The 19430-nt window shown below is 39.7% G+C and overlaps 1 protein-coding gene across 2 annotated transcripts; it reads right to left on the reverse strand.

The window, feature by feature from the left end:
- Window positions 1-259: 259 nt before the first annotated feature.
- zfpl1 (zinc finger protein-like 1) lies at window positions 260-5139 on the reverse strand. 2 transcript variants are annotated; one of them, XM_085469825.1, is made up of 8 exons: window positions 4953-5139; window positions 3607-3721; window positions 3404-3515; window positions 3041-3234; window positions 2797-2875; window positions 2493-2678; window positions 1596-1719; window positions 260-1505 (listed from the first exon to the last, which is right to left on the reverse strand). In XM_085469825.1, exons 2-8 carry the CDS (start codon window positions 3706-3708, stop codon window positions 1319-1321), a joined length of 984 nt encoding a protein of 327 aa, XP_085325951.1. In that variant the 5' UTR covers window positions 3709-3721; window positions 4953-5139; the 3' UTR covers window positions 260-1318. The 2 variants fall into 2 exon arrangements, with proteins under 2 accessions (XP_085325951.1, XP_085325952.1); XM_085469826.1 differs by having other exon boundaries at window positions 3607-3724.
- Between the last annotated feature and the right edge of the window lie 14291 nt (window positions 5140-19430).

Below are 19430 nucleotides of genomic sequence, written 5' to 3' on the forward strand. Positions count from 1 at the left end.
AGTTGAGTTAGAGTTGCTTGCAGTCACATGGTTTAGCACCGTGTATTCATCAGGCTTTGTCTACACCATGTAGGCCTGCCTGTATTTTTTTCCTAATGTATCAAGTCCAAGCATGCAGCTCCTTCAAAACATAATTCTAAAGCCCATGCATACTCCCTGTGGAAGAATTTAAAAAAAAAAAAAAGAAAAAAAAGTATGATTTTAAATATATCCTGATTGAAAAACATGAAAACCTACTGAAATAAGATACAAACTCCAAAACCTTTCAAAGTCACCATTTATTAGAACAGATGTACTCTATATGTAGTGTTTTGTCACAGTGAGATACTGTAGAAGAGAAGACGCACTCCTGCAGGCTGTCTGCCTGCAGTTGTTTTTTCCTTTCTTCCTGCTCTTTGAAGGCTGGAGAAATCATCCAGAAATGTTGTCATTTATGTGGGATCTTATTTACTCTTAAAATCACTGGTCTGCATCGCCAGCAGTCAGCAGGAGGTTCATTAAAACTGGGCAATAAGATAATAAATACGTTTGATATACGACACTATAAAGTGCAATATAACATCCCCGCTGAAGCTATACAAGTGGCATTTCAAACATAGCTCACGCATGATTTTTGTTGCGCACAGCAGAATACATCACCATAAAATAAAATAAAAAATACTGCCTTTCTGGAGCATTTCTATTTAATGGCCAGTCAAAAAAACATCAGGAAAAAATGTACACACGGTATGTATGGAAAATCTAAAAGCAAAGCATTCAGTTTTCAGGAGTAATGCAGACACTTGTAAATAGTTGTGTATTATGTGTGGGGTACAACTCCAGTTATGAGGGCAACATTTTCTCAATGAGAGATTCACAACCCTCAAAAACAAACCTGTAACTGGAATCTGTTTACATCTGGGTAAAGGTGGCTTTTTTTTGTTACATTCTGGCATTTCTGCCAGCTTAAGATGTTCTTTCAACATCAACAGTGTTTAGTTTCTAGTAAACTTGAGGAAAAAGAAAAACAAAAAAGAGAAAATCAAATTATAGAGATCAGTGACAAATATTATACAAATACTGCCCCTCTTTATCAAAGCAACAGTTACCAAATCCTTTGCCAAAACACACCAAGCCTTGGTCACGTCCCCAGGTCCATGGCCCTGTGTAACAGAGAGAAATCAGGGATTGCCTCCACTATAAAGTACAGCCTCTTCCCAGTGGGTAAACAGCACCCTCTGGTGAGCTAACCCTATAATAGTAGTCCAGTTTCAGCTCTTTTTCTACACAGGCATACGTTGTGTAACGCATGAGAAAAAGAAGGGGTCACTGCATGTCATTAGTTTTTCCCCACACGGATGTTGGGGTTAAGAAGAGGATCTAAATTTGGGTCTGAGCCAGCCGACGCGCGTCCAAGTTTAGCCATGATGATTATCAACGTAAAGAATCCCAGAACTCCGACCAGCAGAAGCATGAAGACGCGCTGTTTCCAGGAAAGAGAGCTCCGCTTTCCACCAGTGCGGTTCCTGGAAAGATCACAAGAACATTCCCATATTATTTTCTGTCACAGCAAATAAAGAAGTCTCTGTCCCAAAATGCTGTCATATAATACTAACTTGAGTATTTGAGCAAACCAACTTAACGCTGGTCGCCGCCGATACTTGTCGTCATCAAAGTCGATCTGTGTCACAGAGCTGTGACCACCGTCCCGTGTGTCATAGACCTTTCTCGGTGATGACGCTGGAGGAAAGAAAAGGATCACGTCTCATCAAGAAAGGAAAACTGCTTTCATATTATATTTTGAGCTACTGAGTTCAATAAGGTTCTGGGCTCAAACCGATTAGCCAGCTAAGATCTTTTTATGTGGAATGTGCAGGTTCTCTCCAGGTACACTGGTGATTCTAAACCGGCTGTAGGTGGGAATGCGAGTGTGAATAGTTGGCTGTCTCTCTACTTTAGCGCTGCCATGGACTAGTGACCTGTTCAAGGTGTACCTGCTCATTTCACCCTGACAACCGACACAGGCTTCAGCTCCCCCCATGCAACCCTGAATTGGACAGCTGGAAGAAAATGGATGGATAGAGTTTTGACAGGAGAAATTTATGACACGTCCTCCAGCTGCTATCATGGCTGTCCCTGAGGACGCAGCACAGAGACGAATGGGGGAGAAATAACGGACAGGCATCTTGGCCCAATTTTGTAAATTTCAATTTCTTGGCCCAATTTAGGCATCAAGGTTGACGCACTGCTCCACAGCATTGTGGACTGTCACCACTAGAATCTTAATCATTGTCTGTACAAAGACATTTTAGGACAGCACTTGGGGAAACTTGGGGTTGAAGAGGTTGGGTATGGAAGTCAGATGGTGGTAAAAGGACTTATGTTTCATACCCTGAATGCATTTTGGCATTTATGAGAATGCTTATGAAAAGTTTAGCTTTGTTTGGCAAAAAAGGGTGGAAGGTCTAAGCAGAGAGTGGGAGCAGATTGGGAGGGCTTTCTGAGCACTGTACCTGTGTGTATTGTGATAGTGTCACCGGCGGTGCCAGTAGTAAAGTTGATCATAGAGTGCTCCTGCATGTTTGGATCCCCATTCTTATGAGGACCTCCAATGTCTCCCTGTTGTGGAGGTGAGATGTAATTAGATGGTGCGCTGCTGGTGTAAGAATGGCTGGGGTACATGTTGCTTTGTTCTTGTGCTGTAGAAACACACACACAAAAAAAAGAGAGACAGCTGATCTGATCTGATGTTTGCTACTTTTATTACAAATGAAAACACTTCAAATAGAACGGAGAAGGAAACGGAGTAAGGCTTACAATCAAATGTTGACCAGTCTGCATAATCTGTGACATCATTAGATGCAGTCTCATCAAGGACCTGGACAGGCTCCTCAATCTGAGATAGTCAAACATCACTCGCTTCATTATCTCAGAGCATCACACGTGTAAACTTGATATTTAAATACAACCAGAAAATGCTAAGAATGGCTGTGTATGCTTTTTTACTTTATTGGTTTTCAGGATACAACGACGAAAGGGAGATTACACAACAACGACTTACCAGTGGCAGCCCCAAACCAGCTCTAGCCCAGTTAACAGATGACAACTGTTCCTTCAGCACATCAGCAACTGGGCTGGCCATGTTGGTAGGGGGGAAAACTGGACCCTGGCAGGTGGGACACTGGTATCCTGCTGGGGCCGTATGGAGGGGCAGTCGAGATGCCAGGTTATTAAGACATGCCCAGTGAAACACATCTGTGAGGGAAAAATAAAGTTTCACTTTGCAGAGATAGGATCAGAATCGTATTTATTTAAGCTATGAGCACAATTTTTTTTTTTTTTTTTTTTTAAATATTCCATTAATCTTTGCTGTTCTGCTTACAATGAACTGCTGGAAAAGAAGGAAAAGAAACTTGAATCTCACCATAGCAGATTAGTCTGACAGTGTCCTGTGCAGCGAGCGGATTATTGCACAGAGTACAGTTGGGGTTGTAATCACTGTCCTGAAGCCATTGCAAATATGATTGCACAATACACTGAAGGAGAAAATGTTAAAAACAAAAAAGGTTACTGTGATGCTACAAGTTTTGCACAAATATGCGTGACACCATGCGTTCACCCACTAACCTTGTTGTGATTGGAGACAAGGCAATGCTCGCACACGTTCACACGGTGTTCGAAGCAGAATAAATTGGTCACTTTTCTCTTTGGACACTTGCAGAGACCCATGGCCACCTGCAATCTGCTGAGGACAAACAAGTAGTTTGTGTTGGACTCCAAAAAAAAGCATGAGCTCAGACTGAGGATCACAATTGTCATTTTGTAACTTCAAGGCTATACTCCATTTTACTATGAGCAGAAGCTACAAACATGAAGCATGCCTGTAAAACATGAGACTTTTAAAGGCTCACATTTAATCTAGTTATCCTGAGGTCAGCTGCACTTTAAATACAGCTTAGAGACAAAAAATGACAGAACTTTATTTGTTGATGTTTTCCTGACAGGAAATGTTTGACAAAATTCCTGACATTGAGTGTAGAAATCCTCCTGAATAAAAAAAAAAAAGTAATAAGTCGGGTTTTAACTTATGTTGTGCTCAAGAAAATAAACCTATTCAACATCTGGCATGAAAAATATGTAATGGTTTTAATACAAATTTAATTTATAAAGAGCTAGCTTTGTCTGCTCTCTCAGTCACAAAGAGAAACATATATATTTGGTTTGAACCAAATATATTCCCCAAAGAATCTTTGTTTCCTCCTGGGATCAGGAGTTCCAAAGAACAGATCTTATGTTGATATGTTACAGTACTTCATACATAGTTCCATACAGAGTTACAAACGATGTTAGTATTGCAGGGGCTGAAGTAAACTTGACTTCAGCTTTTCTGAATTTAGAATTCTATTAAATATAAGTGACGTTTGCTGAGTGTTTTGCCCTAGCTAGGTGATAGTAAGTACAAAGGTTGAAGCATGGGTGGTCTTCATAACTACTTCGCTGATGTCATCCTGCTGTCATATCACAGTCAGCAAATGAACTGTCCCAAACAAACCTAACACTCTTTGGATATTATAACGCAGTTTAAAGGTTGGGGTTCTTCTGTCAACGTGCCACAATTTATATATGAGCAATATACCACTCAAACACGGCAACAGATGCTACTCATTGTATTTACTGTCAGTACTTTTCATTTCTTTATCTGTAATAGTTGCACGCAGTGTTTGGACGTGGGAACTTCCCATAAGTAATTCGGAAACCCAGCTGCTCAGCATCTACGTCTTTTTAGATATCAACTAACACGTCTTGACAGCTGTAACACCCGGCCACAGCTTAATTCTAACATTTAACTGAGCTAACAGCGGCTAGCTGCTAGCTCAACTGGAAGTTACCGGGTAAAGCAGCGTTAGCGAGCTAAACTAGCTAGCTGTTTGAGTTGACGAAGTTCAAATATAGACAATAATTACTGACGTTACCTATCAGACAGACATTAATCGAGTCGCTTTCGCTTTAGGTGATGTGGTACGCCTGTCATTTAAGCTTCCTTGCTGAATTCACATGGAAGGCGGCTCCAGAGGTTGTCATCAGTAAAACTGTTTCCTTCCTCCTTCTGTTTATGTGCCACGTCTCTTCCGCTTCTCTTTCTTCTTCGTGTGTTTTTGTAAACAAACCGATTGGCGTATACTGCCATCTGCTGCGTCGAAGCGCACAGGACTACCCTGTTAGAATGATTTGTAAAAAGCTGAATGTTGTCATATCGGTAATTAAATGTACTAAAGTGATAAGTATAAACCTTAGCATGAGCCATGCTTTGTTTTGTAAATCTGTTTCTAATCACAACCCTCTTTGGCGCTTATGCCAAACAGACATAAGTTACAGACCCTGGGCCAAATGTTGGCACTAGCCGACATGTTTTTTTCCTACTTCAAAAATTACTCATGATACAGAATACTTGGAGTATGGCATCTGAGATGTAGATTAAAAGCAGCGTTTTTCATGAAACGATAACACCATTATACCCCCCACCCAACCACCCACCCACACACACACACACACACACACACACACACACACACACACACACACACACACACACACACACACCCCTCCCTTTTGTTTCTCTTTCCCCTTTTCTCCTAGTCTGCTCTCCAGGGGCTTGTGTCTGACTGATGAAATAAATTTGTCTTCCCTTTCTATTTTCATAATACTGACTGTACAATTAAACTAATTATATAATTCAATCAATCGATAGATAGATAGATAGATAGATAGATAGATAGATAGATAGATAGATAGATAGATAGATAGATAGATAGATAGATAGATAGATAGATAGATAGATAGATTTCCTGCATTTTCTATCAATTAGAAATCAGCTATAACGCCAGATAAAGACATTAACCTTTCATCATCAAACCAGGCTGCACAATATAGATTATCGCCCTATGTTTGTGCATGCATTTTTTGAATAGCTGATTAATGATTGTCTGTGCTCATTTACTCTTGTAGATCCCAGCGGTTTGAGCTTCAGTTTGGTTTAGTAATATATCATGAATGCAAATGGGAGTAAAGAAATACAGCAATAACAAACGTGCGTAGAATACTTGATCATTTCAGATGGACATCAGTTGCGAACAAAAAAAACAATAAAAGAAAAGAAAAATCAGAGCTTCTGCTTTAAAAAGTAAAGCGACTTCACATCTTCCACATTGGCCACCATGACGGATCTCAATCCTGCCCTGACAAGCAGCTTTTAAATGCATGGTAATGACATCCCTGCGGGCATGATGCTGCCTGCTCATGCATAATAATGACTTTTTGTCTTTACAGATGCATGTATGCTTGCGTGTGTAAATGGGCATGGATGTATTTGAGAATGAGGATACAAATTGTTTCCTTCACAGTTCACTGCACATGTGAATTGCCTGCAGAGGGAAGCGTTGAGAGTAAAATGAGAAAATGAAAAGTCAAAAATAAAACTCCCCCAAAACAAACACAATGTAAAAAATGTCAAGGAAAGAGACTGGCATGTGCTGTATAAGGCTCAAGCCGCTATTCCTCATAGAATTGAAATGTCTTTTTTCTTTAAATTCTCACTTACAACTTAAGTTCTTCTAATTAATTTTAGTGAAATTGCATCAACAAGGAGATTAAAAAAGTGGAGCAGTTCACTCTCATCCACACACTTGTGTGTCTGGGTGGTTTTCTGAAGCAGCATTATTAAACAACTTTGGATACATGTGGGACTGTATCACCACGAGTGGCAAGCTGCATAATTCCTTCAAAATAAAAATATGAAAATGAGATTTAATGACTTTGTGCAAATGAGTATGGACTTGTAGTGCCCTTGCTGACAACCAGGGACGAGTATAAATCACTGACAGGGGGTATGAGGGCATGTGGAAAGGGCATTTGAAAAGATTGGAGCTATCAGATGGAAGGGAAATCTAAAGACAAATGACAGAGGCACTGGAGGACAAATCACCCCTGGAGCTGATGTAGCTCGGTCTGAAACAGCGAAAGAGCGTTTAGTTGGGCGAGGCTGGGGGACATTGATTGATCGAGTCTGGCAGTTATTGATCAGTTATCAGCCCTATCTTTGAGGGAAAGTGTTAAGACTCAGGCATAGCTTCTTTGATTTATCTGTGTCACTGTGAAGTTTTTGTGTTATTTTAAATATTTCTACATTTACATTACTAAAGAAATACTAATTAAGAAATCCAAACACCATTTAAATGAACAAATAGCTTTGTTTCAGCAGCGTGCATGGCAGGTTCAGGTCTGTAACATGGAAGAGAAGATTTAATCATCAGAGCTCGAGATTTGTCACAGTTTCTTGGACCCTAGACAACAATTTTCTGTACACCAAATTATGACTGAACTATAAATCTAACCTTAATTGTAAGTCTTGCAGCTGCACTGTGGAATAGAAACAAATCCACATATTAAAAATAAACTCTGTGTGTTCCTGCAGATAACACAGAGTTTTTTTTAGATTGTGAATAACACACTGTGTGGCCGATTGCACAGTGGTGCAGTGGTTAGCACTGTCACCTCACAGCAAAAAGGTCTTGGCTTCAAATCCACTGGTGGGCTGGAGCCTCTCTGTGTAGAGTTTTCATGTTTATCCCGAGCCTGCATGGCTCCGACTTCCTCCCACTGCTCAAAGACTTGCATGTTAGGTTAATTGCAGGTTCTGCACCGTCTGTAGGTGTGAGCGTGAATGGTTGTCTGTCTCTGTGTATTAGCCCCATAAATCTTGATCTTTCCAGGATGTACCCCACCTCTTGCCCTATCCTCCTGAGACCCAAGCCAATTTTTGTTTGTTGTTTGCAATGTTAATTTCTCTTCATTCAGTTGTATTTGATAAGTATAAAAACCAAGAATAAGTTTTAAAAAGTAATTTAAAAAATAAAAATGAACCAAAAGTAAAGACACTATGAGTATAAAACACTTTATTGAGCAGAATCAAGTACAGTTCTGTGCAAAAGTTTTGAGCCACCCCTCATTTCTTTATATTTTGCAAAGAAATGGAAAAATATGCAGCTATTTATTAAAGCATGTGAAAAGCACATATGGAAATGTAATATATATGATAAAAACAGAATTTGTACAATTCTAATGAACTTGAAAGTCAATATTTAATATGACCACTCTTCAACACAGTCTGAACTCTCTTAGACAGCTTTCTTGTCATTTCTTTAAGTAGGCTTCAGGATGATTATTGAGCATGCATCAGGATACGAGGCTTCAGGAATACTTTTCCAGGCTTCTTGAGGGGAATTCAAAGCTCTTCTTTGGATGTTGGCTGCCTTTTGTTCTGTTCTCTGTCAGTATGATCCCACGCTGCTTCAGTAAAATTAAGGTCAGACCTCTGGGGAAGTCAGTCCATGACTAATAGTGTTCCAAAGTGTGTTTTTCTATTAAGGTATGTGTTTGGGTTCATTGTCATGCTGGAAAATTAGCCATTCAGGCTTTGCAAACAGACACTTTTCAGATGGCATTGCATGGTGGATCAAAATAAAATGGCACTTTCCTACATTCATAATTCCATCAATTTGTTAAGATTCCCAGTTCCACTGGTTGAACTGCAGCCACAAACCAAGACAGTCTCCAACACGTTTTACAGATGACTGTACACACTCACTGCTGTACATCCAGTCTTCCTGTACAGTCCAGTTCTTGTGTAATTTGGCTACTTAAACTTCTTGACAGACACCCTTCCACTGGGACCATTTCTGTCGAGGCCCACATCCAGGTCTTTGCTTGATCTTTGTCATTTTGTTTCTTATGTGCATGACTTTCAGATACTGTTGATCTGCTGTAGATTAGTTATTTAGACCTGGCTCTCCCACTTTTGTCCTCAGATTTTGTTAAGGACACATTACACAACACGCTGAGATGTGCTAACTGCTGTACCTGTAGAACTATTGCTAAAGGCCACTATAAAACATTACAAGAATGTCTGAAGGAAAAAAAACTATAAAGAAATGAAAGGTGACTCAACACAATGCTGTAATCTTATGTAAAACCTTTTCCATTAGGAAACAATTTCCCACATGCTCTGTTTATGAAAGACATGCAAATGAAATCCTTCCAGTGATGTGAAGTTGGACATTCAGGATATTTAAAGGTAAATGTTTGTACATGTGAATATATGAATATGTTGTATAATAGATGATATAAACCACTGCAAACTACCATCCATTTGAAAACATAGATTTAAGCTTGTGAATAAAAAGAATGCAAACATTATTGGCTGAGCAAATTTAACTTTACTGAATTGAATTCAATTTTGTGTCAATGCGCCGTTGTTTTTGTTCCTCTTGAAGCATTCCAGCAAATCCAAAATAAAAACAATCCTGTTTACCCCATTTCTGAGTTTGAGCTATATGTTTGCATTTCCCAATGCGATGTATCTGTTTGCATGTGCTTGTATTTTCTCTGTGTGCGCGTGATTAGTGAAAATGACGCAAAATCGAATCCATGGTCACATAATCACATCATCTAATTCAGAACATAATTGCACTCTGGATACTGTTACTTTATCAGGACGGCAGCTCAGAAGCAAATCCATCAGGCTTTGCTCTGAATGAAATTGGACTGACTGATTGATTTATGTATGTCAAGTGAAGGGCAAAGAGATGGACACAAAGAAACCGCAGAGTGTGAGGGAGTGGGTCGGGGGAGGGGAGTCGCAGATATATGGATGAAGCACGGGCCCCTGATGAGGGAAGGAGAGGATTGAACCTGACAGAGACAAATGGAGTGTGAGAGACAAAGAAATTTAGACATATGCCTGCTGACCTTAAACCTTTTTTTCCCCCCAAACTAATCAATAAAGGGAAATGCATGTGTTTGAATGTGTGTGTGCTGTTTGGAGGGAGGGGATGGAGGTTCTGTCTGTGCTCTTCTCAATAAAGCAGCAGAGCGACAGTGACATTACTTCAACCCTGCCTGACTCTTCCCCGGCCCTTTAACCTTTGCACATGCCTCTATTTAATTTTGGACCCGGTAATCTTATAAAAGACGGAGAGGTCCCAAGCACTTAGACTGTTCTCATCACTGAGCTGAGTGAGGAAAGTAGGAAATGTAGAACATCACTGCTGCAAAAATGACTCAGGCCAGGCGTGTAATGCATATACTAAGACTGCACAAATCCTTCCCATGTGTTTAATGCAGTTTAGCAAATAGAGCACTTTATTGAGCAAAATCATTGCAAAGAACAAATAAAAATGGACGGTTTAATATTGTGTGATTCTTTCTTTTTCTTTGCCTGGCTGCTCGACATTCTCTCCCACTCACTGACAGTGAAGAAAACACACAGAGGCTGACAGAGAAAAGACATTTTCCAAGGAGTAATCTTTTTTGACAGATGCCTGCTGCATTCTCTATACTGCTCTGAGCAGCAGCAAATTCCTCAGAGTTCCATGTATCAGCTAAAAAAGCAATGTTTTTCACCAAGGAATCTCTCATCAGCACTATTATTACCCCCACCATCACCAGCAGTGTTTAGGAGAAAAAAAAAAACTCATCTTCAACCAATTAAAGGAACACCAGCACTACGCAAATCCAGAGTGCAACATTGGCATATTGCACCACATTATGCAGATCTCTTTAAATAGCAGATAAAAGCAGAGATGTTGGCTCTGCAGGTAAATACAGAGAAACTCTGTGAAATCAAGATAAGACACAAGGAAAGCAGCCTGGATCTGACAAAGTAAAGGCTGATGTTTGGCTTCAGCCGTGAAGACAGAGAGGGTGTAAAGATTAAGTGCCCTGGCTGAAGGGGAGTGGAGGTGTGCAGAGGACCAAGGTACCCTCCCCATCCCGGCTCTCAGCTGTTATTGGTTCTCTGAATAGCCTGTAATCACCATTAAAGTCTCAAAGGGCTCAGCTTTATGAGACAGTAAATTAAATTGACACTCCTCGGTGGGAGATCCTGGTGAGCATGCGATAAAGCTTGAGGCACTTGTGATGGACAAGAAATGCTAGAGACCTTGAGCAGGATGTCACAAAATGTCACAAAGACCTGATTATGGCATGATGATAAATTGGCAGCTCATCACCACACCGATGTCTGTGACACATCAAGCGACTTACCTGGCAAGAATTGACAGTAAGGTACTTGATTTCTAGTATTTTCACACTGGAGTTATACAAGTTGAGGCCCACAAAGAACACAGGGTGTACAGAAGCTTAGAAAAACGGACCAGAGTTCCTACGCCAGGCCAGATGACTTACATATCATATCTCTGTATCCAGCTGTTGACGACTGAAGTTGAAAAGAGTATCTTATGTTGCTAGAACTCTGGTTAAGAAGTCCATCACTTCTTCCAAAGATTTTTTTGCACCATAAAATGTAGTGAATATATCTTTGAAGAACGCCATTAAAAGTTGGCTTTGAAATCCTTTGTTCAGCCATTTTTTCCTTTTCCACTGAGACAGACAGATGGCCGTCCTTTTTACTGAGACAGAATTACTCAGTGATGTCTGATTATACTGTTGCCTAAGGGCTGTGCTGCCTCATTCTCTGGAAACTTGTGTGCTTGACCTGCTATTAGCATCCTCTGCTCACCACTGGGCTGAATGTTTGAACCCAGTCTATCAAATCCTGCACCACAAATGTTGTTTATTCTTGGAGAAGAAGCAGAGTGTTGTTGTTACACTTATCATATTTTGAGATAGGAGGAGAATGCGGGATTTTGATTCATGTTATGACCTAGCATCAACCTCCAGACCTGAAAAATGAAGCCAACACAGAAGTGCCAAAAACATACTGTGGAGGAAATGAATGAAGGAATTCATTATCTGATCCTCAGCTGAAGAGTTTCTCTCTCTTAAAAAGAAATGAATAGTCTCTAATGTTTTATTGTAGTTTTGTTCTAATAGGGAGACACAGAATATCAACCAAAACGTTTGAAAAACTCAATACATAAAATTTATGAATTGATTTGCATTTCATTGAGTGAAATAAGTATTTGATCCCCAGGCTGGAGATGTTTTATATGTTGGTTTGCACACGTCTCAGGACAGATTTTGGTCCACTCCTCTTTACAGAAACTCTCTAAATCCAGCACATTTCCTGGCTGCTGCTTGAAGCTTCACAGATTTTCTATAAGACTGAGGTCTGAAGACTGGCTACCACTTCATGACCTTAATGTGCTTCTTCTTTAGCCACTTCTTTGTGGTCTTGGCTGTATATTTGGTGTCATTGTTATACTGGAAGACCCATCAACAACCGATCTTCAGTGTTCTGGCTGAAGGAAAGGGCTTCAAGTACAGTACATCCAAGATTTCACAGTACCATGTCCGTCCTTTGGCACCTCAATGCGGTGAAGTCATCCTGTACCCTTGGCAGAAAAACAGTCCCAAAGCATAATGTTTCCACCTCTGTGCTAGACTGTGGGGATGATGCTCTTTGGGTCATACTCACAAAGAGCTCGATTTTGATTTCATCTGGCCACAGCACTTTCTCCCAAACCTACTCTGAATCATTTAGATGTTCACTGGCAAACGTAAGACGGGCCTGTGCATCTGCCTGGTTGAGCAGAGTGCTGCATGATTTTAATACATCATGTTACCAGTGTCTGTCTGTGAGCCGATGAGGGATCTGTGACTTACTGTAATCAATATCAAATTGCACTTAACCGTTCAATATGAAAGCACAGTTAACAATCACCAGCCACACCTTCTGTTGATGAGAAAAATAAAGACTAATGGATACGAGTCAAACCTGAGAAGAGAGAGTTTTTCTTTTTTTCTTTTTTTTTTTTGCACAGCTGGTGTCAGTGATTTAATGAGTATAATGGATATGTTCATTCAGAGCAAAATTAAGTGAATCATTAAAGTGATGTGTCAGTATCTTCGAGGTGCTTGATCAGAATGGCTTTGTTGACAATATCAGAGCACCACTCAAGTCTCAAATAATTAAAACTGAACACTCCCCTGGATGTGTCATGGATTGATAATAACTCATGATAAAAAAGGTAAGTAGTCACTGTCAATTTGTCACAACTGTTTCTCTGACTCATGGCCAAAAGATAAAACTGACAGACGGACCTTCCTAAATGTTGGTAAGGCCGTCTACAGAACCAGATAAAGCTTTTCAGCTCCTGAGGCTATTATACTTTCTTCTTACCGCAGCAGAGAAACACCCACTGCCAAAATGTTTCAGCCCACACTACACTCTTTGTTACGGCTGTATCTTTAAATATAAATGTGACAGCCAAACATGAATTATATCTCAGTGTATGAAAATGTATGTAGCAAGAAAGAAAGTAGATATTTACACGTGGTTGTATAATGATGACTTTGATGGTTCAAGGGAACAGAATGGTGTCAAGAGCTGGGCTGACATGGAAATGTCCATCACACTGAAAGCAACTGGGAGGCTGTACTGTAGAAACTGACATTTGATTTAGCAAAAGAGTTACTTCCTGTTTGTGTGACACTATGTGTTGCATCAAAATAACATTTGCCTTTTATTTGAGCTATAAAAGTGTTAAGGGATGAGCTGAATGTCATAAGTCAAGAAAAATAACTATTGATAGCTACTGAGCAAACTGCATCACATGGCCTTTGAGTTCAAATACTAAGGTACTTAGAAGACACCACGACACATCAACTTTATTACAATAGTAGATTATTAATACCAGTTTCAGCCAAGGTACAAGTCACTCATTCAGTATGACAGATGTGCCTCTATGGCCTTCAGTAAAAGCCACGAGGTAACTGCATCTTGATCTCTCTTTCTCCCTTTTCAGCTTCAGAATATCTCATATCCCAGTCCTGGTCTGGGATCAGACCGGGGATTTTAGAGAAACCATCTGCTCTTTAGGGGCGTACAATTGGAGTCCAGCAATTCCCATAAAGCTGGGATGCTGTGTGAAATTTAAATAGAAACAGAATTCAAATCTCTTAAACCAATTTTTAAATTCACCTTAGAACATAGAAAGCATATCAAAAGTTTAAAATAAGACATTTCCCTATTTCATGAAAATAAACTTCAGAGTGACTTTTTTGAACTCACTTTTGTAGAAGTCACTTGGATGTGCAATGAAACGTTTCTCCCACTGAAAACGCTACATCCAGTTGAACAGAATCAACTTTTTTGGGGTCAGTGATACGACTGGGTATAAAAAGAGCATCCCAGAAGTAAAGATAGGCAGGGGTTCATCAAACTGCAAAAAAATGTGTCTACAAATTGTGGAAGAGATTCAGAATAATGTTCCTCAATGTAAAACTGTGAAATTTGATATCTCATCATCTACAGTGCATAATATGATCAAAAGATTCAAAGAATATGGAGAAATCTACATTCACAAGTGACAGAGCCAAAGATCAATAATGGACACCTGTAATCTTCAGGCCTCCGGTGGTACTGCTTTAAAAACAGGAATGATTCTGTCACTGAAATCACTGCATCCCTGTCTGTGAATACAGCTCGCAGTGCCATCCACAAATGAAGGTTAAAGCTCTGTGATGCAAAGAAAAAGCCATATGTGTATGTGATGCAGAAAGGCTGTTGTCTTCCCTGGGCCAAAGCTCGTTTAAAATGGATTGTGGCACAGTGGAAAACTGTTCTGTAGCCATACGGCTCTGGACTAAAGAAGAGAGGGACCATCTGGCTTGTTATCAGCATTCAGCTGAAAACCCAGCATCTTTGATGGTATGGGGGTGCATCAGTGCCTGTGGTACTGGCAGCTGGAAAGGCACCATCAGTGTTTAAAGATACATGAAGGTGTGAAAGGTGTATACAGGTTTCCAAGCAATATATACTCTCATTCAGATTAGGCCTTTTTCAGACAAGTGCTTGCATATTTCAGCAGGACAATGTGAAATCACATACTGCACCTATTACAACAGCACGGCTTAGACTAAGTAGAAGAGTCTGGGGCTGGAATAATGGGCAGAGGTTGGCATGTCTGCAGTCACAACCTTTTCACCAACCGAAAAGTTTTATCACATCATGAAATGAAAAATATGGCATAAGAAGACCCCAGACTGTTGAGCAGCTAGAGTCCTATATCAGACAGGAATGGCACAACATTCCTCTCCGAAATGTCCAGAAGCTGCTCTCCTGAGTTTCCAGACATTTACAGATTGTTGTTGAAAAAGAGAATATTACGTGGTTCCATCACAGGTTTCTTTGATATATATTGATCAAATAGAAAATGTGCTTCTTAAAGTTGTCATCTAATAAATAAAAAATAATTTAAATTATAAAATTGAAAAATAGTTTGTTTTTAATTACATTTTACACAATGTCCTTTTTGTGGAATTTTGTCTGTGCTTACATCCCTGGCATTCATTGGTCATTAATGAAGCAGATTTTAAGTCACATGTCTTAATGAGATTAGCGGAGAAATTAATTATTCTATAGAAGCCAACAAGCAATGTGAAGAAATCACGTAAAACAATGTGAAAGAAATTAGAGATGAAAAAACAATAAATGACTGAACATATAGAAGAGGAAAGCAGCTATCTTTTAACAAGACTAATGCTATACTGTGATGATGGTGGTGGTGAGTCTGAAAGGTCAAAAATTCACTGCTTGTTAGCATCAGTTCAGCTACATTGCAACTTTAAGAAAATTTCACTTTCCCAGCTGTCATTAAGATTAAACAGTGACGTGACCACAATTACCAGTTTGTGGTCACCAGCCAGGAACCTTTGGGCTAAATCCTAACAGCATGCTAACATGCATAAGTACAGTGCTAGCATGCTGATGTATAGCATAACTCAATACAAGCCCTTACTTACAACCTTAGTTTAGCATGTTAGAACAGAAAGAACCACTGAGGATTCTGTAATATTTTAGGTTTTAATTAAACCGACGTATTGGACAGACTGACATTTGGACCTGATGATCCTGAAAGGGACATTGCTAAAGCAGAGTATTGCTGCTAACATGCTACAGATTACTGAAAACTAATAGATGCTAAAATGGCCATCAAACAAGCTAAAACAATGAAAGTGTCATTTACTCACCTTGAATTTCATCAACAATGACCTTTGACTGCTGAGTTTTAAGTGTCATTTTTGAAATAATCGTCATTTTGGGGGGAACAAAGCTCATCCTGTAAAGGAATCGAATAAATTCTATTCTATAGTTAATCTATAGTTAATCACACAATAGCATCCTTGCTACAAAAAAACAAAACAAGCAAAACCCCAGTTTCCTAGAAATATTGAAAAAATATAAAGATTTTCTTCATTAGTGCACTTAAAACAAAATCCAGTGCACTGGCTCACACACTGAGGCAAATATAGTCTGACTGCCTGTCTGCACCTGCCCACATCAGGTCCAGTCCCTATTAAGCAGGATGTTTTTCATAAAGAAAGGCCAAAAACTTAATCTCTCCAAGTTGCACAAATTCTTCAGTATGCACATATACGTTTTTGTAATTGTATTAGTTTTATTAAGTGGCTGCTATAGAATGTATTTACTATCGACCTCAATATAGAACAACTGTGTCAGTGATATCCTCCTGTTCTAATTGTGAAACAGCCACGCTAAATTGGTTGGCAAAATGTAATTTTATTCCATTCTGGAGCAGCACCTCAGTAATTTGAGCCACATCACAGTGATTACTACCACTCCAGAATAAATAGCTCACTTCAAACAGATGTTATGCTAGCTACAGTAGATTTGCTCAGCAGCAAATTTGTCTTTGATAATGCTCCGCTTAAATCCACTCCTGAAGTAAATCTCTCACACCTACGCACAGACATTATGTCTCCATTTATCTCCCACATTAGCTAATTAAAAAGAATGCAAGCTTAATAGTAGCAAGGCAAGGAAATAATGCAGAACGTTTGAGCATCTTGAGCGACTGCCTCTGAAACCTTGAAACAGATGAGAACAACATGAGTGAGTTAATGTAATATTGCTGTAAGATCATCGTGCAGTAATAAAGCATCTAAAGCATTATTACCTAAATAAATTAAAGTCACAGGGTAACTGCAAAAAAGAGCATGCTGTAAGATGTTTAAAACAACAACAAAAACCTTCTTTTTTTGTGCTTTTTTACATAACTTTGGATAAGTATGCAGCTTCAATGATGAACCAGCATTAGAGCTCAGCTGAAGTCAAGACAGGTTCAAGAAGATATAGAGCAATTCCTATAAAGCACTGACATCCTCTTCATTCCACACTCATACCAGTAAGCCCTAGCTAACAAGCTCAGCCACGTCCCTCTGGGACACGGATTATGTCTGGCTCCCAATCTGCAGTTGTCTGTTTGTTTGCTGACACCAAGGCTGCTGGAGCACCATCAGTGTCAAGAGGGAATTGGCAATCCAGGAGTTAGTACTGTAGGGTTTCCTGCGACATTCTTGTCAATGGTCCTTCCTTCTGGGCCATCAAAATTAGGTCCCTGCTGATGCATGTAGTACTACATGTTCCATCTTCCTTTGCTGCTCTTATGTAAAATTTCTACACCAGCTCACAGGGTGAGAGCTGTTTATTATATTGAGTTCTGCTGAGATTTGTAGCTGACAGTGGACATTGTCAAATGTCTTTAACACCACTTCCTTGTCAGTCAACTCTGTCCGTTGCTCCAATTGATAGTCACTTAAATCACTTGCCTCTAAGATGAGGAAAGTTTAATCTACGCACTTCAAATCTCTGTTATTTTGGCTGTCAAACCGTCATACCGCTGAATTTTGTTGACAGTTTGTGATTTCTGGCTGCCACATCGGTGTTAGTGTTAGATTATATTTTGTGAATACGGGCAAAGAAGACAAAGACTGGATATGGGTGTCATCTTTAGTGCAGAGTTGTAGCTACAGCACCGCACTGAAGTCTAGAACTTTTTTTTTTAATAAGAAAAAGAAGACAAAATTAGAAAAGTTTAGGAAAAAGTTTCACCTGCAGAGTCATCAGTACAATTTGTGTCTGCACTGTTCGAATCAACAAGGCCATGCCTCGGGATTTTAGGAGCTTAGACAAGGCGTTCCTTCCAAAATCCCGCAGTATTATATAATGCCTATCTACGATGATCAGACTGATCAACTCTTAACTCTTGAAGTCTTGTGAAAACATTATTAAAGCGTCTGCATTAGAAACCAAGCAAGCCCATCTGCTTTGAGACTCTTCAACAGCTCCCAGCGCCAACATTTCCACTATCTCCACTATTCCCTTGCCATATCCCCCTTTGGCTTCATTTTCAATATTGTATTTCTCATATTTCATTCCCCTCACATTTTTTTGCAAGAACACAATGAGATTTACAGAGACTGGTCTTAAATCGTCTAGAAGTGAGCCAAGAAATAGGTTACGGCCCAACCTTCAGGTCACTGTTATTTGAATTGTGATCCGGCTGACCATGACAATAGGATACTCTTTCATTTCCAGAAGCACAAAAGCTGTTCAAAAGAAGGTTGCACAGTCCGAGATCAGCAGTATAGACATCTGTACTGTTGGCAGTAAAGCCTTTCTGGGTGATATAAGGTGAAGTGATGGCTCTCCTTTAAAGCCTGCAAAGGTTAAGGTATTTCTAAAACAGCTTAATGTGTTAGAGCTCCAGTTTGCTCAGTAGGCCTCCTCTTTCTCTCTCTTGCATTCTTTTATATGCAAGTTTCCAAATCAATCCTTACCCTTAGAATTACCCCTGCTTGAGTTTCTGTGACGCATTGCATTGCATTCCTAGCTTTAAAACTGCATTCTTTTTAATAGCCAGCAGGGGGAAACTGCTCTACTTGCAAGTAGAAGTCCAGCTGTACTGAAGTCTTTCCTCTCCTAATGAGTTTAATGAGCTGGTCTCAGTTGCTAATTCAAGTGGTAGCTAATGGGCCATGGATATCATTGGCTATCTTGTGATTTACAAGGAGCTGCAAAAAGATGCATGGTTTAGAAAAACATGACGATGACAGCTAAAATGCTCGACATAAGTCTTTAAAACAAGACTGCTCTAGTAGCAGCCAATGTAGCTTCAGTCTGTGAGCCTTGGTGGACGTATGGTAAGGCTCACTTATTTCCAAACCCAACTGACATTGAAAACTTGATAGAGTTTCCCTTTAAAACCAGGCTTGCTTTGTGTTCCAAATGCATTTAGCTGTTTTTGATTAATAAAACATGTAAGCTTTACTTTAATTATACCTGTCCAAAGGGAAAAGACAACTGGAGAAGTAAAGTTCAAAAGTGTCATTCAGAATCTAAGAGATGCAGTATGAATAAAACGTATATGTTTAAGCATTAATGATATTTTATTAGGTTGACTCACAGCAACAGCATGTCAAGGAGAGGTGAATCCAATCAACTTCTGTTATTCTGCTTGGAGGATACTGCTCTTCACAATGCTTTGCAACAGCTGTCACTCTGTTCATCTATGGAAACACTCATTAAATCTCTCGCAGACCCTCTGCACTCCCATGGGCATAAACATTAACAAATAGCAGCATACTGCAGTTCTGTGGCAGTCAAATGTGTGTCAGCAAGAAACTGAAGC

The sequence above is a fragment of the Copadichromis virginalis genome, linkage group LG10, assembly GCF_057382275.1.
Source record: "Copadichromis virginalis isolate Kocher_CV1m ecotype Utaka linkage group LG10, C_Virginalis_male_GT1.1, whole genome shotgun sequence".
NCBI lineage: Eukaryota > Metazoa > Chordata > Actinopteri > Cichliformes > Cichlidae > Copadichromis > Copadichromis virginalis.

Coding starts and splice junctions, on each gene's coding strand:
- zfpl1 (XM_085469825.1), bottom strand. CDS start 3,708: ATGGGTCTCTGCAAGTGTCCAAAGAGAAAAGTGACCAATTTATTCTGC. Junction 3,235..3,403: donor TGTCAGACTAATCTGCTATG/GTGAGATTCAAG, acceptor TTTCCCTCACAG/ATGTGTTTCACTGGGCATGT. Junction 1,720..2,492: donor CACTATCACAATACACACAG/GTACAGTGCTCA, acceptor TCTTTCCTCCAG/CGTCATCACCGAGAAAGGTC.